Source organism: Heloderma suspectum, chromosome 4, assembly GCF_057233095.1.
Source record: "Heloderma suspectum isolate Gila_16-S chromosome 4, 16-S_ref, whole genome shotgun sequence".
Lineage (NCBI taxonomy): Eukaryota > Metazoa > Chordata > Lepidosauria > Squamata > Helodermatidae > Heloderma > Heloderma suspectum.
In genome coordinates this window covers 60,703,701-60,730,629 of record NC_139461.1, presented here as the reverse complement: position 1 = coordinate 60,730,629, position 26,929 = coordinate 60,703,701, and the positions used below count along the sequence as shown (strand labels likewise).

The 26,929-nt window shown below is 40.7% G+C and overlaps 1 protein-coding gene across 2 annotated transcripts in view; it reads right to left on the bottom strand.

The window, feature by feature from the left end:
• Positions 1-26,929, bottom strand: part of CYP7B1 (cytochrome P450 family 7 subfamily B member 1) — a 168,152-nt gene that overhangs the window by 31,490 nt on the left and 109,733 nt on the right. For both annotated transcript variants that reach the window (XM_084849427.1, XM_084849428.1), the window contains exon 2: positions 11,444-11,580. In XM_084849427.1, the coding sequence (XP_084705553.1) occupies positions 11,444-11,580 (137 nt within the window). The remainder of the gene's footprint in view (positions 1-11,443; positions 11,581-26,929) is intronic.

Genomic DNA, 26,929 nt, shown 5'->3' with positions numbered 1-26,929 from the left:
TCAAACTCCCCCCACTCCCCTGTTCAGAATATGAAACACACCCATTCATTCCTAAGATGTGTTGTAAGCTCCATTTAAATACATCCATTAAAACAACATTCAACTAGAAATCCAGTCTTAAATAATCCCCCAAAAGGAGAATAACTTCTCCTGCCCACTATCCTTCCATTACCTTCCTCATTATCTCTGATTTTAAATTAAAGTAAGATTGTCTTCAGCCATAATGATACAATTCAGATTTTACACAGAGGAAAGGAGAGTGGATAAAGGCCAGGCTTTCCAATGTAATCTCAACTCAGGACATTTTCATGGCTTTAGACAAAAAGTTTTATTAGTAGAAGAACTGAAAGCCTGTTAAGGCTGCTGGGAGTAAGCCCCACTGAACTGGATAAGATTTACTTCTGAGTAGCAACCTAGAGGTTTGCACTGTCATTCCATTGTGCAAGATTACCCAAATTGGTAGCTACAACCTTTCAAATATAAGCTCAGTATATCTGCACACACAAAAATAATAATACACATCTGTAAACAGTTTGTAGAAAGGTGATAAATAAGAGTGGTCTACAAAGTTTAGCCCCAAACTGTTTAGAGATTTGATTATTTTCCCCCTGTCCCAACCTGACCACAACCCAATCTTTCCAATGAAATCACCTTGAGAGACACTTTTTATTACAGGCATCAAAGTTGTGACCAAAAGAATGAAAATAAAACACTCTGTGGTGTTTTTCACAAGTTGATTTTGAATGCTATTAACCTGAAGATGTCAGCTAGCTTCCCAACTTTGAGCACTCAGGGTAAACAATTTAAGATTTCTTTAAAAATTAATTAATATTAATTTAAACCATCTGTTCACCATCTGCTATATTTGAATGGAAAAAAATGAGCTGCTTTCTTTGTGTTCTCCATTCCAACATTTTGCAAAGCAATTCCCAGTTCTTATATATATTTAGATATCAATATAATTTCAAGCAAGTCATCCTTCAAGCATGGGCAACCAGTTTACCATCACTCCTGTTCTGAATACATTTGTCTAGAATAAGATCCTATATTATTCTAACATAAGCCCAAACTCAACTCCCCTGGGAATTGGTTGGATTTGTTTCCAAGTCTGTTAAGGATTGAGTTCTCAGTGTCTTTAGACACGCTTATTCCACACAAGCCCACTCAAATGCTGGGCTGCATGCAATACATTCCTGACAAAGAGAAAGTGTCAGGGGATCAACACCACTATTTGTCAGAGAATCTTTAGTTATTACATGTCAAAAAATGAACCCTCATCTTGCAAAGTCAACAGAATGACTGAAATGGAAGAAATAAAAAGAAAAAAATGCAATATGTATTGAGTTCTAATACAGAAAAAGTGTATGTATGCTGAATGAAATTGTGTTAACTTACAAAGAAAAGCATATTAATTTGATATTTCCAGTACACCACCATTTTTATTCATTACTTTGAATGATGAAGGGTGGGGGACAGTAAACCTCACAAGATGAAGGGCTACATAGCATTTGAAAACTTGGGACAATCTCTCTGCACAAGAAACCAGATTATCCTACACACTCTTCCTTGGCGGTTAGCAGCAGTGAACATGGTGGAACTTCTAGGCAAACATGCATAGGATTGGGATGCATGGTCAACTGATTTCAAAGGAGAGTGCTTCCAAATAAAGGCTTGGGTCAAAGTCACAACTGTGCACTCATAATTGTATTTGCTTTCAGTCTAGCAGCTGCCCCCACCAAAGAATCAAACCTCACTTTACCACACCTCTACATCTGAAAACACAAGTGATATTGGGGCAGACCTGTGGGATTGCAGCACACTCAGCTGCATGTGCCATTCTGTCTTGCACAGTTTCTAAGATTGCAGGCAATGTATTTGGGACTGGGCCATCAGCCTGTTTAAAAATGTCCTTTGTTTAATATTTGGACCATTCTGCTTTCTATTATAGTAGTAAACACCATTATCTTAGTTTTTCTTTTACCCACACGGAAAAACCCTTAGCAGCAGATACCAACAATCTCTCTCTCTCTCTCTCTCTCTCTCTCTCTGTTTGCAAATTGGATATACACATATACATACACATACACACACACATATACATACACATACACACACACACACTCACACACACACATATATATATAGTATATGATCTAAGCACCAATTTATATTTTGCCTTTCCACAGTTCGTGATGGCTCACATAAAAACAATACCATGAAATCAACGTAACCAATAAAAACCAAAAGCAACTTTTAACCACGTGGACTGTTTTTTGTTGGCTGTGAGAGTTTGTTTTATTATGCTATCTGCCTGCCGAACATCAATACAGAGGTGAAGATAGATCCTGACAAAACTTTTGCTACAGTTTTCCCATCCCATCCAAACCTGCCCCAATGCTTTGCCAATCCAGACACAATAATAATAATAAAAATCCTCAGAGGAGTTTTGCTTCTTTCTTGAAAACCCTGAAAGCCAAGCTGTTGTCACCACAGCTCACAAGCCAAAGCAATCATCTGACTGGTTGTAGGAGCTGATTCCCACATCAACCAAGGAGTTCAAGGAATGAGATCACAAGTCTTTCTAAAAGCAGCTCTGTTAGACCCATTTATAGCAGGTCTATAGTGACAGTTTAATGAAGTTCTTCTTACGAGTCTGGCAATGTTTTCTGATCTAAACTCTTTTTATTCCCAGTGGAATATGAAGAGACATGCTTCTTAGACTGAGCTATGTGAAAACTCCTTACTGCTTAATAAGCGGAGTCAGCTCTTCTCTTTAACTGCATGAAAAGAAGTTTTTTTTTAAAAGCCCCTGAACCTTGAATGGCCATTAGATTATTTTTTTGTTTCTTTTTATTGACAACGCTGCCCATTTGCTCCCAAACCTCTTGACTTCTGCTACAATCTCTGTTGAGAATGCATTGAATTGCGTTTGCATTGTATCTTTGCAGCAAAAAAAAAGGAAAAGAAAAGAATGATGTACAAGATATGAAAAATTACTGGAGAACACGATCATCTTGGAAGTAGTCAGTATACTGCATATTTTAATAATGCTAAAACAATACAGTGAATTTAGGGTTGGGATCCAGATTTAAACTGGATTAACTGCACTGGTGGATGTAGACTTCCCCACCCCGTCCTTCCAACAGCAGCCCCTCCAGCCCCCTGAAAAGGTTAGTCAGGAGACCCCACTGAAGGGGGTGAACTGGGTGTGGGGGAATCCCCCCAAATCAGGCAAAGGGATCTTCTTGGGGAAGGTCACTTCCTCTTGTGAAAGGCAGATCCTGGATCCAACCCATAGCATTTAAGAACACATATTGTGGAATGTTTGGTATATTACAAAGTAGTATTATCTGCATGATAGGTGATTTACAGTTTTTGTTTTTAATGTGCCCATTGGAACAAACCAATCCACAAACAAGTTAAAGCAGTGTATCTGGATTCAAAATGGCTCATTACTGAACAGCTTAACAGAACAAATTCCCTGGCATTTGAATCCACCTGGGCTAGAACGAAGAACTAGAACCAGGTGGATTCAAATACTAGTGTGTTTAGATTCAAGATGGCTCATTAATGAACAACTTAATGGGACAAATTCCCTCGCACTATGCAAATTACATGGGGGCAAATCTCATTAAAATCACCAGGCTTGGCTTTCAAGTTCCTGTTCAGGGCACAGGTGTAAGAGTAGTTTACCCTTAGATTTTGCCTCTCAATTGGCTTATGAATAGTAACCCAACAGCTTGTTGCACCAACAAACATGTTTAGACAGGAGCATACAGCCTGTGGCAGAGGTGCGCTGCCTCTGCCTTGGGGCAGATGCCGCAACCACAGCATTGTCTGAGTGCCCAGGCAGATATGTGTTCAAGAAGCACAGGTGTTCAAGAAGATTGTTTTGTGGAATGAGTGGCCGTTGCTTCTAACCCAGCAATCCTAAGTGGGGATGCAGGGAAGAGTGACGTGGTGGAAAGCCTGCCACTTCTAAAGCCCTACTGGCTAGTGCTGGCCATGGTGGGCAGTGTGTGTGGGTATGTACATTTTATTTATTTGTAGCTTTTATATGCCAGTTATGTCTAACAAGATTCCTGAGTGGTGAACAATAAAAAAGAAGAAAAAATAATAAAAACAGAGAATTTCCCTCCCATTTATTCAAACTGGAGGAAAATTACCTAAAACATCCTGAGGCTTGCATAGCTTAGGAACCCAGTCCTGGGGCCTCATGGAGGAATGGAGGAGACTTGGATCCCTGCCTGGGATGCTCCATTTTGGGCCCTACTGCCAGTGGCAATATTGTTGTTGGTAAATTAATCTGGAGCTTTTCAAAAGTATATCAGGGGCCTTCATGGCAGATATGCTCCTTGCTGGCAGAAGTGCAGTTTCAAACCATCCTACCCCCTCCATCCCCAGATGGATGTCTGAGGGGGCAATGTCCTTGTTTGTAAGGCTTTAATGAAAGGCGTAGCTTATTGTAAAATATGCAATAGCTTCATCGCTAATATAGCATTTGACAAAATAGGCTCTGGTGTATGAAAGGTGATGCTAAAATACATTTGATAATCTACACTTTAACCTACTCTTAGGGAGCATTCTATGGCCGCTAGACAGTGGCTAGATGGCCATAGGATATCTGGTTTTCCAGGAACCGACCTCGGAGCCCATGCTCTGAGGTCGGTTCCTGGAGAACTGACCTCCCCCTTATTTATTTATTTATTTATTATATTTATTTATATCCTGCCTTTTCCCCAGTACTGGGACTCAAGGCGGCCTTACAACATTAAAACCACTACAATTAAAACCTATAAATAGAAATATAAATACAACTGTACAAAAGTTAAAACTATAATTAAATCATCAATATTAAAATTGTAAAAATATTAAAACATTAAAAGACAACCAGAACAACAAAAATGGTATCCATAAGTTGCATTTTCCCAGGTCCAGACTAGTTATCCCCAAAGGCCTGCTGGAACAAAAAAGTTTTTGCATGCCTGCAAAAACATATCAAGGAGGGTGCCACTCTTGCCTCCCTGGGAAGGGAGTTCCAGAGCCTTGGGGCAGCCACCTACTTTTGCGCAAGCCTCAGAGACAGCACAGAACAGCCCCATCCTCTGCGCTTGCAAGAGGAGCATGGAGCGGCCAAAAAGGGGCGTGTCTGGGGGCATTCCGGGGTGGGGAGGGTGGAAATGCCTGTACGACGCATCCAACGTGTCGTACAGCAGCCTCCTCCCCCACTCCGCCCTCCTGTGGCTAGACAGCCACAATCATCTGTCTAGCTGATAATGCAGGGCAGGAGAATTGCGGAGGGAACAATCCCCTCCGTACTTCTCCTGCCCTGCATTGGATAGGCGGCCGCTTCTGAGTTCGGAGGCAGCCACCTATCTGAATAGGATTGCACCCTTAGTTATTTTGTTATAATAGATTAACATGACTGCTCTTTTCAAATTCTTCACAGTGTTTCAGTAGAAGTAGACATGGTCTTGTGAGAAACAATGGAAGACATCTTTAAGGTTTATAATGCTGTTGCACAGGGAGATGATCGAGCAATACAGTTTGGGTTTTTAAGTACTATCATTTAGGAACATCTCTTTGGAGGGGGGAAGGAGTAAAGATGATCACATTTATGTAATAGTGGTCTTATTAGGAAGATTTTGCTGAACTGCTGACAATGATGTACAGTAGTGATTCGCTGGAATGACATTTGGGGAAAACGATTCTGCTGCACCACCACACAAAACCAATTAGAGAACTATTTTCTGCGACAGGTCAGGAATTTACATTGTTTCTCATGGAAAGATGTGCTTTTTAATTTCTTTATTAAGATGACATCCATGTCCCTTAAGACTTTTCAGGATGACAATCATTTGCTCATCACATAGGAAAGTACAATCAGTGAAATCACGTCACCAGTCCGGGGCAATGCCAGAAAGTCCAAGCATCACTCCATGTTTTCCAAATGAACTACTCCGAGAACTAATAATTGGAACAATATATATTGGCAGTGTTTTTGACAGGACCTTTAGCAACACACCATGGGGAAAAAGTAATGAGAGTACATAGACAGCAGTAGTGCTGTGGATACACTTGATAGTTCTGTATACATCAATTTTGTCAATTCAGAAATTCATTGTGAAATACTGAGTATATTGGTGTCTGAGGTAAGGATGCACAGTGGTTCTTATGGCAGCAGATTTATTACTTTTTCTCCTTTATGAGCTTTCAATATTCAGTATTAACAGAAAATGGGAAGGTTAAAACAATAAGTGTCATGAAGTCATAAAAACTCTGGTGTTCCAGTGAAAGAATACTACCCATAACTCAACCTATTCACACTATTTCATACCGGTCATAATGCAATAGGTTAAAGGGTGAAATCTGAGTAATAAATACGTCCCATTTCTTTTAACTTGTACGGTCACAGAGATTACCCTAAGAGACAAATGAAAGAAATTAGCTGTCATATGTTTGAAATGTGCAATGAAAAGAGGGAGGACCCTGTCATACCTATAGTGAGTTGATACAGCATTTATTATTTTCACTTGCTGATATTCAAAAGAAGATATTATTTTGGATTTGGGGTAGGGTGACTGGAGTCTCTGAAACTGATTTCTTGACTGCCAATATCAGAATGCCCTTATGCATATCTATGGTGCAACTATACTTGGAATACTGTGCACAGTTCTGATTGCTGTACCTCAAAAAGGGTATCGTAGAGCTGGAAAAGGTGCAGAAAAGGGCAACAATCAAGGGGCTAAAGCCAACTCCCCTAAGAGGAAAGATTCCAACATTTGGGGCTTTTTAGCTTAGAAAAGGTGAGTAAGGAGAGACGTGTCAGAAGAGTATAAAATTATGCATGGTGTGGAGAAAGTGGATAGGGAGTTGTCTCCTCTCATAATTAAAGATGGGGAAGAAATTTGTTTGGTTCTCATTTTCATGCGAGCTTACTGAATTACACACTTTCAAAGCAATATGTAAACCTTGAAATTTGCACTTTTCTGAATTTTGCAACAAAGTGTCCAATGTTTAAAAAAAAAGGTACAGAATGTGTATATTAGAGTGAAGTGCACATAAATATGCATATATTCCTGAAAATAACATTCAAAACTATATTACATTAGGGACATGGTTTGCAAGAATGTGCACACTAGGCACATAGTGTACAAAATGCATGAATCAGGAGAAATGTGCAAAAAATGTATACTAATTTTCATGAGAACTTTTAAAAAAGAATTCTCAACATTTGGGATGAATCAAATCTGAGATTGGAAAAATGAGAAACAGGAATTGACAGATTCACCCATCCCTCTAGTACTAGAACCTGGGATCCTCCCATGAAGCTGAATGGTGAGAGATTCAGAACAAACAAAAGGAAGTACTTCTTCACACAGTGCATAGTTAAACTGTGGAGTTTGCTACCACAAAATGTAGCAATAACCACCAATATGGACAGCTTTAAAATGGGATTAACAAATACATAGAGGATAAAGCTATCAATGGCTACTAGTCACGTATATAGCTACTATATACGTATTACTTCCAGTATCAGGGGCAATATGCTTCTGTATGCTGGGGAACATGAGCAGGAGGCTGATGTTACATTCACGTCCTGCTTGTGGGCTTCCCATAGGCATCTGGTTGGCCACTGTGCGAACAGGATGCTGGACTAGATAGGGCTTTGGTCTGATCCAGCAGGGCTCTTCTTATGTTCTTAAGACTACCATTTCATTGTTTATAATTAAAACGCACTCAAAAGAGTTTCTCAAGTATAGATTTAGAAGGGCTAAACGTTTTGGGAATTCTTTGGACAGTATGGCAATTTTATATTAAGATATTTTGAATGTGTATTTAACAATGGGCAAAAAGTTCAACAAGTCAAACATTTGGCAAAATTTGGAGAAGTTTCCTCACAAATGACTGTGGAAGTGACTGCGTTGCACTTCCTTGACAATTTTCTGTTTACACATACATTAAATTGGATAGCACTGTGGTCATTGTTTCCAGTCTGTTCAACAACACTCCCATCTCACACTAGGTCCTGAGCACCACTTATGTTCAAGTCCAGGATCGCCTCTCCTTTGGTCAGTTCCATGACCATCTATCCTATTCTAGGCACGGTCATTTAGGGCACCTAGAAATTTGACCTCTTTGTCATGGCCAGAACATGCATTTATCTGTCCATTACTGCAACACTTTCCTTTGGATGCCTCCCTGATTTCATTCTCCATCTCAAGACCACCCTGAGCAATTTGGTGATAGCATGTCCCCAGTGCTAAATTACTCTGGGGGCCTTGTATTTTCACCCACACTGAATCTGTGGAGGAGTCTGCCCTTTTTAAGGTTTCTAGTTTGTTTGATACTATGCCCTCTTTGATATACAGAGTGACACCACCCCCAGTATGACCTTCCCTACCCTTCCTATAGAGTTTGTATCCAAAGATGACAGTATCCCACTGGTTCTCTCAATTCCACCAAGTTTCTGTTATGCCCACTAAATCTATGTTCACCTTTAAAACCAAGCACCCCAGTCACCATCTTTCCTCAGAGGCTTCTAGCATTAGTATATATATACCTATACACAGTGTCCCTGTCCAAGTGTCTCTGGCGTTGCATTTTCTCCTGTGGCCCTTCGACTCTTTAACTGGCTATCAAGTGCTACTGTACGCTCATGAGATATTTCTACCATGTCCACTTTGGGCAATCAAAAACATTTTCACCCTCATCCTCTAGATAGATTCATATGGGAGGCAGACCTCACAGATATCCTAGTTCCAAATGATTTGGGCCTTCAAAACTAATGATCGCTATGTTGAATTGGGCTTGGAAAGAGGCCAGAAGCCAGTGGAGACAGTACAATACTGAGGTCACATGCTCTGAAAAGTGGACACCAGTATGGAATTTAGGTCAGAGATTGAACAGGATTGGTAGATGCCCATATTCTGACATGTACAGAACATAGTGTTTAATGTATGGTAACAGCGACAGTTGCAACTCTGTGCAAAGTTATGATGCTTAAATTCTATTGAAGACCATGCATTTAAACAGCATTTCTGACTGTAGCTTACATTTTAACAAATAAGAAAGAACAGGAAGTCTCATTTTGCAAGCCATACGCAGAACCCGCCAGTGATGTGCCTATGTCGCACAGGTTTCTGTTGCTCTCAAGAACTGGGTGCAAGATAAGCTCCTGTTATTCTGAGTTTATGAAGATGTGTGTTCAGAGCCATGGGTCATTAGAGAAGTAGTTTCACTATTCTCATTCTAATGTATCAATGGATTAATATGTCAGGCACTTTTCTGTACTACTGTCAACTCTATTGTTAAACAAAATTAGAGAGAAATATATTTTGCATCTTTTTTTTTTAACTGGCCATCATCTAGATACGAGCTAACATTTTCCTCTGTAGGTGGTATCATTTATCCCATTTGCTGAGAGATTTAAAATAACATATATAATTTACATTTTGCAGAAGAAGTAAACAAAACAAATTACATATCTATATATTTTATGCTCATTTTATACTTATGTGCACATGTGGAAATATGCAACTGCATATCTTACTTTTCCAAATTTTATGGAGTTCCACTCATCACACAGGATTCCTCCATCCAATTTGAGGAGATTTCCCAGTGCAGCTCGGAACAACAGTGCCCCCCACAACCCACTGGACAGGCTTTTGGGGGATTAAGAGGCTGTAGAGGAGGAGGTGGGGAAGATAAAGATGGGTTGAGGACATTGCCTTCTCTTGGTGCTTCCATTGGATTCATCCCAATATATTTTATGAGTGGATACTTCAGGGGTGGGCCCACAGCCTACATGTGCCCCCCCATAGCCATTTTGTTAACTCCCCCTGACCCCGCCATTGAATTTGCTGAGGCAGTGGTGGATAAAAAGCTGCGATTTTGCAAGGAAACCAGATGTGAGAGGTGCACACACCTTGCTTGCAAGCAAAACCCCAGAAAGCTCCTGGGAGTGTGACCCTGATTGCAAAACAAAGTTCACACTCCCCACACACCTTGTTTCCTTGCAAAATCACCATATATATATATATATATATATATATATATATATATATATATATGAGACACTACTGCAGCAAATTCAGCAGCAACTGCAGCAGCCCTGCTGGGGTTGGGTGTGTGTGGCTCCAACACTTGGACATTGCCTATCCATACACACATCATATTCCCATGCCTTTATGTGAACTGCCTTTAGGTGTTTACCCCAAAAGGCAACACACTTTTTTTTTCAAAATAAGCAGAAAGAACCTCCACTTTCTGCTGATTTCCCTCTTCCAGCTGAAGCCCCCTGCACTGTCTCCCATGCTATTCCAAAAGCCTGATCATCAGGGGTGGCTTTTGAGGGATGTGTTTATGCAAGGGGCTACAGCAGGAAGGAGGAAAGCCCCATAGCATGAGTAGAACTCTGCACACACTTCTCTGGATCTAAGAGCATAAACATCTCTCTCTCTCTCTCTCTCTCTCTCTCTCTCTCTCTCTGAAGTATTTCTAGGCTCTCTTTCAGGGCAGGAGGCCTCCCAAGCTGGCTTACAACAACAAAATTGACTTTACAGCAATAAAGCAGCCCAAATGTCATAACAACAACAATTTAAAACATTTTTTAAAAACAACAACATGAACACATCAAAGAAAGGCCAGAGTAAAACAGTGCTCAGGGACTTCCTAAAAGCCTGCAGTGACAGAGCCCCAATGGCAACCCATTCCAGAGGTGTGGGGCCACTGCTGAAAAGGTCCTCTCTCGTGAACTTGCCCACCTAACTGCCCTCTGAGGTGGGCAAGTGAGAAGAGCTACAGTTATGTTCTTAAAGTGCAGGTAGGCTAATAATGCATGAAGGCATAAACATTACATTTCTCTCTCTCTTTAATCCAGGGGGAATGTTTTCTGAATTTTATTGGGACTCCCAGGGGGAGGGGAAGATTAATATTTTCCTCCAAAGACATGTAATCCCACCCCCACCCCCACCACATGTAGGGTGCCAATGGGGGCTTTTTTCCTAAGCTCCATAGCTCCAAATGTTCCCACCCAGGGACATTGTGATAAAAATTAGACCCCACCCCACAAAAAAATGAAGAGAAAAAGGATATAGCTCCTAGGTACATCTTAGTGTGGCTCTAAGCCACTGTGCATATAGTGATGTGTATTAAATATTGGCCTTCATACAAATATGTTTAAAAACAAGAATACTGCTTTAATACCAGGCAGTATACCTCCAAATATTAGGTTCTTGGGAACAAACAACAGGGACCCTCTTCATGCTCTGTGAGAAACCAAAACCCTTTGGCTGGCTACTATACAAGATGCTGTACTTGATGATGTACCGGCCAGGCACATCTCATGATCTTAAGCATATAACAGGAAGGAACAAAGACTATTAGTACTTTTACTTGACTTACTAAGAAGTCTCTACAAAATAAATGACATGCTTCTCACCAGCCATGCATACTGTAAAAACATCTCCATATTTTTGCTTGAAGAACAATAACAAACTGGAAGCATCCTTTCTAAAATTCAAGGCCTCTCCCAAGAAAGGAATCCAACTGTTTACTAAAGGAGGCTCTCCGGGTCTCCTGTAGAAAAAAAAAATAAGAAAAGAAAGCATTCTTTTTCATATATGCCTAATACAATAAACATTTCATTGTGCTATGGACTAAATGTGGAAGATCATGTCCAAAACTCTTTGGGTGTTCTGGAAGTACACATAGTGTAAGGGCTGCCCTTTTGATTACTGAGCAAGGAGCAGCTCTCTCCATGCAAGTAAGAAGTATGCATGGGACAACTCCACCCACTGGGGAATTCCTCATTTTATGTGCACCAAAGCTGCTTAGAATATTATACACCCATGGACTGGGCCAATTACCTGCAGTGTAATGTAAATACATGAAAAAAGAGAGAACCTGATCCTCTAGGGAACTGATTCAAGGAAAAATGTAATTGTAAGTAATCCACAGCTCTCTTTTTAAATCTGCCTAGGCTTTTCCAAGTTGAAAGTGATATTATGCAAATTTAAAATTAAGACAATATATTCTGCATAGAAAAATATACAAACAAGTTACTTTTTATTGTATTTTTGTATTTGAACATATAGCTTCCAATAGGTTAAAACAAATAAAACATATCCCACTAGATTTCAATTAAAATAGCATTGTAATAGCTATATATACAATTGTTAACAATCTTGACTCAATGCAAGTGACATTTGTCTGCTTAGTAGTCCTGCTTAGCTTCCCAAAACTGATTTCATACCAAGGAACAGAAGCCATGTCTCTTATAGAAAGGATTAAAAGTACACACACACACACACACACACACACACACACAAGCCTGTGATGCTACAGCCCCATCTGGAAAGGTGACTTACACTACATGCGAAACAACTCATTTTGATTAATCGCAAGATATTTACTAGCTTGAGTCTAATCAAAGATCAAGGGATCACAAGCTTTACTACTATCATACATGGCATGGAAATTTATGTGGCTGGATTAACCCTATCATAGCATCTCATGAAATGTTAGAAGAAATACTTTAAATAAAAAAGAAACCCTTTTCCTCATTATTATTACTATTATTATTAAAGTAAAAAATGCTGGCTTCAATAATATAGGTGGAAGATGAGATGTTTTTCAGCTTTCATAAAGCTAAGAGTATTAGCTAATTTTTTAAAACACTGAAATGATCAATGGTCTAACATTAATTAGATCATATCCCTATAAATTTGCATACATGAATAACTATTTTAAAACTAGTTAAAACCCAATATACAATATATTATGAATACAGTACTATTGATGTACATGGACGCAACAGAATTCTTACAAGGAAAGAGAGACATATCCCTGCCCACAAGGAGTTTACTATCTAAATTCTGAAAGTTGGGAAGAGAGAGGCAAGGGTAACAGAGAAGAGGTGATGGGAACAGGAGAAATATGCAGTGGAGGCTGGTGGCTCCGATGTCAGTGGGGCTGTAAATCCGCTCTGGATTTCAGTCAGAACCAGTCAGAACTCTAAAGGAGCTATCCAAGGTGCTTCTCCACCAGCCTCTGCTAGAAAGATGAGTAGAATTTATTACACAGCCTTAGTCTTCAACCCTATACCCACTTTACTTGGAAGTAAGTCCCACTGAATGTATTGGGACTTACTTATAAGTAGACATGTATAGGATAATCCCTGACCATTGGCCAATGCTGGCCGGGGCATATGGGAGTTGTACTCCCAAATATCCAGAGGGCACCAGGTTGCCTGTCCCTGGACTCTTATGTTATCCAATTATGACTTTCCACAGAGAGCCATGCATCTTCTTTGGTCTTACGTGAACTTTGCTTTTCTGTATGTAATTAAAAGAGAACACCACAGTTCAATGAAATTGACTTCATGGGATTTAAACTGCCTAACTATATGTCAGATAAAAGCCAATACAAACTTTTAAATTCTCCCTGAAGTGACCAAATGGAGAGGAGCATAAATGAATTCTATCTGCAGCTTTATAGCAGCTCACACATGACCCACATAACAGCTCACACATGACCCACAATTAACTTCTCAAAGCTACTAACTTATTTGGATGGTACACCTGTTATTCTTGATTTCTGTGCTTGGCCAGCTTTCATTTTGGGAACTGGACAATATATTGCTTAAATAACATTGTGACAGATACATTTACATAGGCCGTTTGTCATATTCTAATTTAATGCACCCAATTTCAACCTCCCTGCTCTGTCATTTGGTCAGAAGCTGTATTCTCCACTGGCTTTCCACAGGGTAGGAAAGACGCAGCTCATAAATCCAGGAGGAAATTAACTTAATGCTCCAGGATCATATCAGGGAGACATCTTGCTATCACTAAGACACAAGGGTCATCATTTGCTTCAGACATGTTTAGCTCAGCAAGAATAAACTTAAGACTGTAAAATAAGTGGGACCTGCAACAAACGTTGCAATGTGGAATGCTCCTTTTCAGTCTTCCAGCCAGCCAGGCAGCCATACCCTTTTACAGAATACTCCCTTCCCCACTCTCCAGTTTTCCATTTCTCCCTCCAACAGACATTGAGCATTCTATTGCCACTGAGCATGTTTAATCCTCATTGGCACCCTCCATCCCAGCCTCATTAGATTTCCCCCCCTAAATATTTTTTGTACATCTGCAAACCCCAGAGTTCCTCAAAGCTTGCTGATCCTTCCCTCTTGTTTCTTAGGGGCTACAATCCGGTTGGCACTCACCAGTTGAGTTAGAAGGATTGACACCATGTCAAGCTTTTGCGTATTTGCTGGAGGGGAGCTGGAGAACACTGGTACTGTGTATGACCCATAGCAGGCTGATAACAGAAATGCATCTTCTGTCTTTGCTTAGGAAGATGGAGGTCATTTTAATGAATGTGGCCCTCTTCCAACTATCATCTATCTATCTATCTATCTATCTATCTATCTATCTATCTATCAAAAAACCTCTGAGTGTGCATGTGAATGAAATGATTTACTGCACAATTTTTTAAATTGTATATTTATTTATTTATTGCATTTATATCCCGCCTTTTTTCCTCTTGCAAGGAACCCAAGGCGGCTTACATGATCCTCCTCCTCTCCCTTTTATCCTCACAACAACAACCCTGTGAGGTAGGTTGGGCTAAGAGTCTGTGACTGGCCCAAAGTCACCCAGTGAGCTTCCATGGCTGAGTGGGGACTAGAACCCAGATCTCTGGGCTCCCAGTCCAGCACTCTAGCCACTACGCCACACTGGCTCTCAGTATAACTCACACTTTGGGGCTTCTTATAGCCCCCTATTATTTTAGGCTCCTTTGAAACATAACACAATCATTTTTTTAAAAAATATAGAATTTGGGAGCAAAGCTGACATCACCTGCATGTCCTTGCTTTAGTTAGTGCTCTACAGAGGGTGGTTCTCTAATAGAAAAATGCTCTGAAAAACCAGGAGCAAGATGTAGGCCATAGTAGAGATGTGAAGTCCCAGAAAACCTGAAAAAATGTGGTTTTTTTCAAAAAAAATTTCTAAGGACCATTTTGGGAAGTTTTTAATTAAAAATTAAATCTACCAGATCTACTACTGTGGACAAGAGGACCACAGAAGAAATGGAGTAGCTTTCATAATTAATAATTAAGTGGCTAAAGCAGTGCTTGGATACAATCCAAAAAATGACAGAATGATCTCAATTCGAATTCAGGGTAAGCCATTTAACATCACAGTGATCCAAATATACGCCCCAACCACAGATGCTGAAGAAGCAGAAGTAGATCAGTTCTATGAGGATCTGCAGCACCTACTGGATAGTACGCCAAACAAAGATGTTGTTTTCATTACAGGAGACTGGAATGCTAAGGTGGGTAGTCAAACGACACCTGGAATTACAGACAAGCATGGTCTGGGAGAACAAAATGAAGCGGGACATAGGCTGATAGAATTTTGCCAAGACAACTCACTGTGCATAACAAACACTCTCTTCCAACAACCTAAGAGACGACTTTATACATGGACTTCACCAGACAGTCGACACCAAAATCAGATTGACTACATCCTTTGTAGCCAAAGGTGGTGGACATCTATGCAGTTGGTAAAAACAAGACCTGGAGCTGATTGTAGTTCAGATCACGAACTTCTTATTGCACAATTTAGAATCAGACTAAAGAGAACAGGGAAGACCCACAGATCAGTCAGATATGAGCTCACTCATATTCCTCATGAATATGCAGTGGAGGTGAAGAATAGATTTAAGGGACTAGATTTAGTAGATAGGGTCCCGGAAGAACTATGGACAGAAGTTCGCAACATTGTTCAGGAGGCAACAACAAACAACGTCCCAAAGAAAAAGAAATCCAAGAAGGCAAGATGGCTGTCTGCTGAGACACTGGAAGCAGCCCAAGAAAGAAGGAAAGCAAAAGGCAACAGTGATAGGGGGAGATATGCCCCATTAAATGCAAAATTCCAGAGGATAGCCAGAAGAGATAAGGAATTATTTTTAAACAAGAAATGCGTGGAAGTGGAAGAAGATAATAGAATAGGAAGGACAAGAGACCTCTTCCAGAAAATTAGAAACATCGGAGGGAAATTCCAGGCAAAAATGGGTATGATCAAAAACAAAGATGGCAAGGACCTAACAGAAGCAGAAGAGAGCAAGAAAAGGTGGCAGGAATATATGGAAGATCTGTATAGGAAGGATAATAATATCGAGGATAGATTTGACGGTGTGGTCAGTGAGCTAGAGCCAGACATCCTGAAGAGTGAGGTTGAATGGGCCTTAAGAAGCATTGCTAATAACAAGGCAGCAGGAGATGACGGTATCCCAGCTGAACTGTTTAAAATCTTGCAAGATGATGCTGTCAAGGTGATGCATGCCATATGCCAGCAAATTTGGAAAAAACAAGAATGGCCAACAGATTGGAAAACATCAACCTATATCCCCATCCCAAAAAAGGGAAGCACCAAAGAATGTTCAAACTATCGAACAGTGGCACTTATTTCACATGTCAGTAAGGTAATGCTCAAGATCTTGCAAGGTAGACTCCAGAAATTCATGGAATGAGAATTGCCAGATGTACAAGCTGAGTTTAGAAAAGGCAGAGGAACTAGAGACCAAATTGCCAATATCTGCTGGATAACGGAGAAAGCCAGGGAGTTTCAGAAAAAACATCTATTTCTGTTTTATTGACTATTCTAAAGCCTTTGACTGTGTGGATCATCACAAATTGTGGCAAGTTCTTGGTGGTATGGGGATACCAAGTCATCTTGTCTGCCTCCTGAGGAATCTGTATAACAACCAAGTAGCAACGGTAAGAACAGACCACGGAACAACGGACTGGTTTAAGATTGGGAAAGGAGTATGGCAGGGTTGTATACTTTCACCCTACCTATTCACCCTGTACACAGAACACATCATGCGACATGCTGGGCTTGAAGAAGCCAAGGCTGGAGTTAAAATCGCTGTAAGAAATATTAACAATCTCAGATATGCAGACGATACCACTTTGATGGCTGAAAGCGAGGAGGAGCTGAGGAACCTCATGACGAAGGTGAAAGAAGTGCAAAAACTGGGTTGCAGTTAAACCTAAAAAAACCCAAGATTATGGCAACCAGCTTGATTGGTAACTGGCAAATAGAGGGAGAAAATGTGGAGGCAGTGACAGACTTTGTCTTTCTAGGCGCAAAGATTACTGCAGATGCTGACTGCAGCCAGGAAATCAGAAGACGTTTACTTCTTGGGAGGACAGCAATGACAAATCTTGATAAAGTAGTGAAGAGCAGAGACATCACACTGACAACAGAGGTCCGCATAGTTAAAGCAATGGTATTCCCCGTAGTAACCTGTGGCTGCGAGAGCTGGACCATACGGAAGGCTGAGCGAAGGAAGATAGATGCTTTTGAACTGTGGTGCTGGAGGAAAATTCTGAGAGTGCCTTGGACTGCAAGAAGATCAAACCAGTCCATACTCCAGGAAATCAAGCCAGACTGCTCACTTGAGGGAATGATATTCAAGGCAAAACTGAAATACTTTGGCCACATCATGAAAAGACAGGATACCCTGGAGAAGAGGCTGATGCTAGGGAAAGTGGAAGGCCAAAGGAAGAGGGACAAGGGCAAGATGGATGGATGATATTCTGGAGGTGACGGACTCAACCTTGGGGGAGCTGGGGGTAACGACAGCCGACAGGAAGCTCTGGCGTGGGCTGGTCCATGAAGTCACGAAGAGTCGGAAGCGACTGACCGAATAAACAACAACAAACAATGAAAAATTGAAAAAGTTGAACAGCTTTGGATTATTAAATTTTTTCTTTTATATTTTAAGACCAAATATTTATATATTGTTACCCAACCTTTACTTCTCAAAAATATTTTCTAAAAACCTATGTAATAAGAACACTTTTACAGAAAGAGTAGAGATGTGAAATGCCCGGAAATAATGAAGCCATGGGGAAAAACATATGTTTTTAATCCTCTCTGTAAGATTCCCAGCATAGTTAGTTCTTTCATTCCTTATTATAGTTATTGATCGAAAGTATTTTTTACTGGTAGACATTTATGCTCAGTTTCCCAACATGCGAGTAGTCACCACTGTGCATTCTTGACAGTAAATGTGCATTCTTGACAGCTTGGGTTTTGTTCTATAGAGTTCTGTGTTTCTGATGCCATAGCAGTCATTTAATGTAGTTCTAATCTATTCAGATAATAATTACAAATCTATTGAGTTTATTTTTAAAAGTTTTAAAATATGATGATAATTTCATGAGTAAACTAAGTCATACATAAAATAACTTTAGGAACAGAAAGGCTGCTTTATGTTGCTAAAAGAATAGGTATTGCTTAGTTTCCAATTTTTCTGGAAAAAAACCTCCAGGTTTTTTTCCCATGGTCTCAAAATTTCTGGACATTTTACATCTCTAGCAGGTACAATAATATATTTAAAATGAAAATGGTTCCCAGGGGGCATGGGAAAGTACATTTCAACTATAAACAGCGTTATCTTTTAAAACCAACATTGGGCATTCCTCTTCAGAGCCTATACTTTACCAATGTACTTCTCCCCCCCCCCCACACACAATTCAGGTACAGAAATCATTACTCAATACAGTGTTACTAGTGAGCCTGAGCATCAACATATCATATGATAGAAATATGCATGAATTCCTTCTCAGGACTGAGACCCCACATTACTTTGATGTATGTTCAAGACACAGGAAGTGTTTAGAATGCAACCCTGTATGGGGAACAACTTTCAGTCAAAGTTTTAGCACTACTTAGGAACAGTTATTTGAACTGTGTAGTTATAAATGAATGCATACTTAGTTGTTATAACAGCATAACTCAAGACAAAGGCTGCTATACAGTTTTCATGTATATTGCCATATACATTATAAATTTTCTTCTGAAATGTAAGGACTGATCTTGCACTGTGTCAGAGGATCTTATTATAAAAACTGGTGCGCAAAGTTGCTCAAATGTCAAATCTATAAACAGTCGTTAGAGTAATGTATCAGAACATATGCAGCATTAGTGTTGCCTGATTTTTGCTAAATTCATTCTGTCTGTATTTTGCAAACTGTCAGGCGCCTTTCATTCCATTCTCTGCTCACCGATGAAATATAATTTTTTTTTAGGGATGTATGACAATTTCATTCTTGTTTGCAAATGCACATTAATGCTAATGCACACTTATGCAAATCTTCCCCAAAAGTAAAAAAAAAAAAAATCAGCCTGCAAATCTACAGAATCCACATGACTCGGAAAACGCTAGTCCACTGCAGAATCTGAAGGTTGGATTCATAGAAATCTGAACTCATTTGAATCTGTTGCAGATTTCTCTAACATCCCTACTCAGCATAATCTATACCTTCAGAGTCTGTACTGAGAGGAAGACTGAGGAAATCTGGCAAAATGTACACCTGTCAGTTCCTAAATCAATAAGCAATTAACTCTATTTCTCAAATGCACTTCACATTTCATTAGGGAAAAAATTAAATTATCCTACTGAAATCATAGGGACGTTAACGGCACAATCCTATGTATGTCTACTTCAGAAGTCAGTGCCCATTGAGTTCCATGGCTTTCTCCCAGGTTTACATGGATGTAGGACTGCAGTGGATAAATTATTGCAGCCTGAAGTGCTTACTTTTCACTGAATTCTACCTTAAGCCTTCTTTGAAATAATTGCATCATGATACTCTGGCACTTTTCATAAGGTAGACCCATCCATGGTTGTTTCCTCTTATTTGGTTTTTATAATAGATCATACAAAGGCCAAATGAATTTCTTTTTAATTTGTCCCCCAGTTTTCAGATAAAGACTCTCAAAACTTAATAGAAACATAGCTTAAATATAGACATTAACCAAAAATAAAGCCATTAAAATGCAGGCATAAAATAAGCAGGAATTAATATTTACAACAAGGATGACGAAGATCCTTGTACAAAGCCAACCAAGTGAAGATCCACACAATGAGCCACAGTCAAAAAGCCTCTGGAACAGGGAAGAGTAGGAGAGAGCTTACTGCTTGGGGTCATGGCCACACAGCTGCCAAACCACCCCCAGCCATCCTCACAAACACAGAGCTTGGGAGCGGCAGGAATCACTGCAATGTAGCCAGACAGTCCCTGTCCACCTCCGCAAAGTTAGGAAGAAGGTGTGTTGCTTGTCACAATTGCCAGAAGGAGGTGCCACACTCACTGTGGCAAACGTGACAAGTGTAACTGTTGAAGCTTGCCCCAGAACATCTGATGTAGTGTTAATCTGGGCCAATTTAAATTGGAAGCTTCCCAGACCCAACTACCTGGTGTGTGTGTGTGTGTGTGTGTGTGTGTGTGTGATCTGCTACCCCCATTTTCAGTGGAACATATTCCATAGAATAATGAGTTGTTTCAAGAGCACAGTTCTAAGCCAACCATAACTACACAAGAGCCATTTACATTTGTCAATGGTTTGCAGTTCTACCGTGGGTTTTACTGTCTGTGTTTTGTACAGTTTTCTGCTCACACTGTGGCAGTGGACGTGACCATCAGATATAACCTGTAGCTCAAGAATTTTTACCAGTAGCATTGTACTGTTCTTTTGCCATAACTAAATGTAACATTTCAAACTTTTCTTAGCACTATCATCCCAAGTAAAGTGTGTTCAAGTCTGGTCCACTCCCTTGCCTGCTTAGATTCATGAAGGAGAAAAAAAAGGTGCATCTAAATCACCTCCAATTTAATTCTCAGTGCAGGAATTGAACAGGTGAATTTGTCTCTTGGAAAATAATATATCAAAATGCACAACACCTGTAGTTGCCTTCCATGAACATAAACCTTCTGTTTAATAATGTCTGTTTACAATCAGAAACAGACATATAGTAATCTCTTGTTTGGGATAAACATTAATCCAGATCTGTCTACAATGCATGCACACACACACACATACACACACACACACACAGTTCATTACTTACGATAATCTGTATTGTGACCTGTTCTTACCCTTCATTGTCTGGCTGCCTGTCCTAAATCTAGCAAATCCATTGGGTGTATGTGTGTGAGGATTGGCACCTAGTCTTAACACAATTTGCAGCATGAAAAATAATAGAATCATTGGAAAAGCCCACCATGAAGTTATCCCCCTGCAGGAGGAAAAAGGGGGCCTCAAAAGGGCTAGTAAGATTGCATTTCCATGGAAAATATCTTTTTTATTTTACAAAGTGTAATTGCCAAATGCGAAGAGCAAAGTCACTGGAAAAGACCCTGATGCTGGGAAGGATTGAAGGCAAAAGGAGAAGGGGACGGCAGAGGATGAGGTGGCTAGATAGCATCACCGATGCAATGAATATGAACTTGAGCACACTCCGGGAGAGAGCGCAGGATAGGAAGGCCTGGCGTGCTATGGTCCATGGGGTCACGAAGAGTCGGACACGACTTAATGACTGAACAACAACAACAACAATTGCCAAACAGATATTAAAAGGAACTGATGGAAAGCCACATGCTTGTTTGGTTTCAGTTCAGAAGTCATTGACACTCCTCATCAAAAGGATGCAAACTTAAATCTACCAATACAAAATGTTTTGTTTTCTCTTTTAACATGGGAGAAGAGGGCAAAGTACTGGTACAGATGAATAGAAAAAACTAATATGAACATGTCAGAATAGTTTGCATACATTCACTCCCTCTATCATAATATTTAAACAGCTTTAATGTGACATTCAGGGCATTCCTGGGGGCTTCCAACATTATTGAAGCTTTGACTGTAATATGTACAATGAACCTGGAGGCTTTGGAGAAACATGGTGCAGAGACTTTTGTTTGTTGTTTGTTAAATGATAGCAACTGAAGACAACAGGATTTAAGTAGCCTAACCGCTTAACACCTAGTGTCAAAACAGACATTACTTGAAATATGTACATAGCAGCCATGTAGGCACGGGGGGCCTGATCCAGATCTTTAAAGCCCCACTACCCCTAACACTAGAGTCATAATCCAGATTGGGGGTCCTTGTTGTTGTTCAGTCGTTCAGTCGTGTCCGACTCTTCGTGACCCCATGGACCACAGCATGCCAGGCCTTCCTGTCCTCCGCTCTCTCCCGGAGCGTGCTCAAGTTCATATTCATTGCATCAGTGATGCTATCTAGCCATCTCATCCTCTGCCGTCCCCTTCTCCTTTTGCCTTCAATCTTTCCCAGCATCAGGGTCTTTTCCAGTGACTTTTCTCTTCGCATTAGGTGGCCAAAATATTGGAGCTTCAGCTTCAGTATCTGTCCTTCCAATGAGCAGTCAGGGTTGATTTCCTTTAGGATGGACTGATTTGACCTCCCTGCAGTCCAGGGGACTCGTAAGGGTCTTCTCCAGCACCACAGTTCGAAATCATAAATTCTTCGGCGCTCAGCCTTCCTTATAGTCCAGCTCTCACAGCCATACATTACTACTGGGAAAACCATATCTTTGATTATACAAACCTTTGTCGGCAAGGTGATGTCTCTGCTTCTTACTATGCTGACTAGGTGTGCCATAGCTTTCCTCCCAAGAAGCAAACGTCTTTTAATGTCATGGCTACAGTCACTGTCTGTGGTGATCTTGGAGCCCAAGAAAGTAAAATCTGTCACTGCTTCCATTTCTTCCCCTTCTATATGCCAGGAAGTGATGGGGCCAGATGCCATGATCTTAGTTTTTTTAATGTTGAGTTTCAAACCAGCTTTTGCCCTCTCCACTTTCACCCTCAACAAGAGGCTCTTGAGATCCTCTTCGCTTTCTGCCATTAGGGTGGTATCGTCTGCATATCGGAGGTTGTTGATAATTCTCCCAGCAATCTTAATTCCGACCTCTGATTCATCCAACCTGGCATTTCTCATGATGTACTCTGCATATAAGTTAAATAAGCAGGGTGACAATATGCAGCCTTGTCGTACTCCTTTCCCAATTTTGAACCAATCGGTTGTTCCATGTCTGGTTCTTACTGCTGCTTCTTGACCCTCGTACAGGTTTCTCAGGAGACAGGTAAGGTGGTCTGGTACTCCCATCTCTTTCAGAATTTGCCATAGTTTGTTGTGATCCACACAATCAAAGGCTTTAGCGTAGTCAATGAAGCAGAAAGAGACATTTTTCTGGAATTCTCTTGCTTTCTCCATGACCAGCGAATGTTGGCGATTTGATCTCTAGTTCCTCTGCCTCTTTGAAACCCCGCTTGTACTTCCAGTAGTTCTCGGTTCACATGCTGCTGAAGCCTAGCTTGTAGAATTTTGAGCAAAGCCTTGCTGGCATGTGAAATGAGCGCAATGGTGCTGTAGTTTGAACACTCTTTGACATAGCCCTTCTTTGGAATTGGAATGTAAACTGACCTTTGCCAGTCTTGTGGCCACTGTTGAGTGTCCCAAATTTGTTGGCATATTGAATGCAGCACTTTAACAGCATCATCTTTTAGGATTTTCAATAGCTCAGCTGGAATACTGTCATCTCCGCTAGCTTTGTTGTTAGTAATGCTTCCTAAGGCCCACTTGACATCACTCTCAAGGATGTCCGGCTCAAGTTCAGTGACCGCACTATCATGGCTATCAGGGACGTTCAGATCTTTCCTGTATAGTTCTTCTGTGTATTCTTGCCACCTCTTCTTAATCTCATCTGCTTCTGTTCTGCCTTCTTTGTCCTTTATCATGCCCATCTTTGCACAAAACGTTCCCTTGAGATCTCCGATTTTCTTGAAGAGATCTCTAGTCTTTCCCATTCTATTGTTTTCCTCAATTTCTTTGCATCGTTCATTTAAGGCCTTCTTGCCTCTCCTTGCTATTCTCTGGAACTCTGCATTCAGTTGTTCCCCTTTCTCCCTTGCTTTTCACTTCCCTTCTTTCCTCAGCTACTTGTAAAGCCTCATCAGACAGCCACTTGGCTTTCTTGCATTTCTTTATCTTGGGGATGGATTGAGTTGCTGCCTCCTGAACAATGTTACGGACCTCCGTCCATAGTTCCTCAGGCACTCTATCAGGTCTAATCCCTTAAATCTATTCATCACCTCCACTGTATATTCATAAGGGATATGATTGAGGTCATACTTGAATGGTTTAGTGGTTTTCCCTATGTTCTTCAATTTAAGCCGAAATTTTGCAACAAGAAGCTCATGATCTGAGCCACAGTCAGCTCCAGGTCTTGTTTTTACTGACTGTATAGAGCTTCTCCATCTTTGGCTGCAAAGGACATAATCAATCTGATTTCGATATTGACCATCTGGTGACGTCCATGTGTAGAGTCGCCTCTTGTGCTGTTGGAAAAGAGTGTTTCCTATGATCAGCATGTTCTCTTGGCAAAATTCTATTAGCCTTTGTCCTTCTTCATTTTGTACACCAAGGCCATGCTTGCCTGTTATCCCAGTGATTTCTTGACTTCCTACTTTAGCATTCCAATCCCCTATGATGAAAAGGACATCTTTTTTTGGTGTTAGTTCTAGAAGGTGTTGTAGGTCTTCATAGAACCGATCAACCTCAGCTTCTTCGGCCTCAGTGGTTGGGGCATAGACTTGAATTACTGTGATGTTGAATGGTTTGCCTTGGATTCGTACTGAGATCATTCTATCGTTTTTGAGATTGTACCCCAGTACTGCTTTTCCCACCCTTCTGTTGACTACGAGTTCTACTCCATTTCTTCTAAGGGATTCTTGCCCACAGTAGTAGATATAATGGTCACCTGAATTAAATTCGCCCATGCCTGTCCATTTTAGTTTGCTGATTCCCAAGATGTCGATGTTCAGTCTTGCCATCTCATGTCTGACCACCTCCAGCTTACCTTGATTCATTGATCTGACATTCCAGGTTCCTAAACAATATTGTTCTTTACAGCATCAGATTTTCTTTTCACCACCAGACACATCCACAGGTGAGTGTCCTTTCGGCTTTGGCCCAGCTGCTTCACTCTTTCTAGCGCTACTTGGAAATTCCCTCTGCTCTTCCCCAATAGTATATTGGACACCTTCCAACCTGAGGGGCTTATCTTCCAGCGTCATATCTTTTAGCCTTGTGATACGTTCCATGGGGTTTTCTTGGCAAGAATACTGGAGTGGGTTGCCATTTCCTTCTCCAGTGGACCACATTTTGTCAGAACTCTCCACCATGATCTGTCCGTCTTGGGTGGCCCTGCACGGCATAGCTTATGGGTTCACTGAGTTACGCAAGCCCCTTCGCCACAACAAGGCAGTGATCCATGAAGGGGTTTTTGGTCCTACTCTAGAGTAAAAAAATGAAGAGAAAAAGTTGTAGCTGCTAGACACTCATTTAAAGTAATGTCTGTTTTGGCCCCCAGTGTTAAGCAACACCTAGTATTTTCTGAAACTTGTCTATTATGAAATAGATTGGAGAGAAGGAAATACTATTATTTAGATTATGTTTCCTTTCACAGTTTCCTTCTGTGCTGTTCAGATCCAAAGAATTATTAAAAAGGTGGGGGGGGGGCAGAGGGATGCCACCACTAACATCTTATCTTTTGATGGGAACCTGTGAAATATGCTCCAATAACTTACAATGAATTCATCATCCAGATAAATATGAACAAAATTAGTAAAAGATGGGTTTCATCAATAAATAGGTTCTGATAATAAACATTTGCTTACCCTATTTCTGAAAAGCTTGGGACCAGGCTTATTGGAAGACTGCCTTGTCCCATATGAGCCTGCCCAGCCCCTAAGATCTGGAGGCCCTTCTTTCAAGACCGCCACCTTCAGAAGTGAGTTGGTGGCGAACTGAGAGAGGGATTTTTCAGTGGCTGCTCCCAGGCTGTGGAACTACCTCCCAAGGGTGGATAGGTTCACTCCCTCTCTGCTGTCCTTCTGCCAGCAGGCAAAGACCACTTCATTCAAGAAGGCCTTTGGGCTGTCGAATGCTATTTTTAGTTCTTAATTTTTTTTTAAAAAAAATCTGTGATTGTTATGTTGTTCTTGTATTTTAATGTATTGTTTTATTATTTTAATCAATTTTAATTTGCTTAAGCCATCCTGAGTGCCATTTTTTTGTAGAAAGGCAGGGTACAAATCAAATAAATAAGTAATAGAGTTATACAGCATTTTAAAAACCAGGAAAAAATACAAAGGCTTGACATCAGTGTTCTGTTGTATTCAAGAGCAAAACTATTAAAGCTATGGCTAGGGATGGATGCATCTGTCAAATTCACTTTCTCCCCTATTCAAAATGTTTAAACCCATGGTGCCTGCTTATGCTATTGGCATAGCACTACAGGTTGCTTACACTAGTGCTATGTTAATTGCGTAAGTGGAGTAGCAGTATTGGATACTGCCCAGAGTATTTAAAATGATTTTTAGGCTGCCTTAAAGAGTGGAACATGTCCCATTTACACATGGGGAACTTGTAACACCAAAATCAAGTCCTTCATTGCCTATGTGGCTTCCCTCTCCAGTCACCAGGTCCCACACATGATATAGCTAATGTCCATTCTTAGCTGCTTTTCTGGGTGAACTGCATAGATTCAGGCAAGATTAGTCTATAACTCAGGGGTGCAGAAATTCTTTCAGCCTGAGGGCCAAATTCCATTTTAGAGAAGCTCTTGGGGGCCACATTCTAGTGGTGGGCAGGGCCAGAAGCAAAAGGTGCAGGGCCAGAGGCAAAAAGGGCAGGGCCAAAGATACCAGCATATTTTAGCTTCAAGCTCTTACTGACCGTAACTAAGCCGTAGGAGAAGCATTGCAACATTTTAGAATGGGGAAAAACTGCACAAAAGCCAGAAAACCACCAAATGATCAGTGGGGGGTGGATAGGGGTGGGGCCAGGGAAGGGGGCATGGCCATCTGAAGAATCCTGGTTGACCAGATTTGGCTCCCAAGCTGAGGCTCTGCATCCCCTTCTTTAACGATGGAAAGGATTTGATGTTAACAGTTGTCTATGTATACGTCTACAGAACACCGGCCAAAGGAAGGGGAGGGGAAGGAGGTTGGTGAAGATCATGCATCATGGCCAGTGTC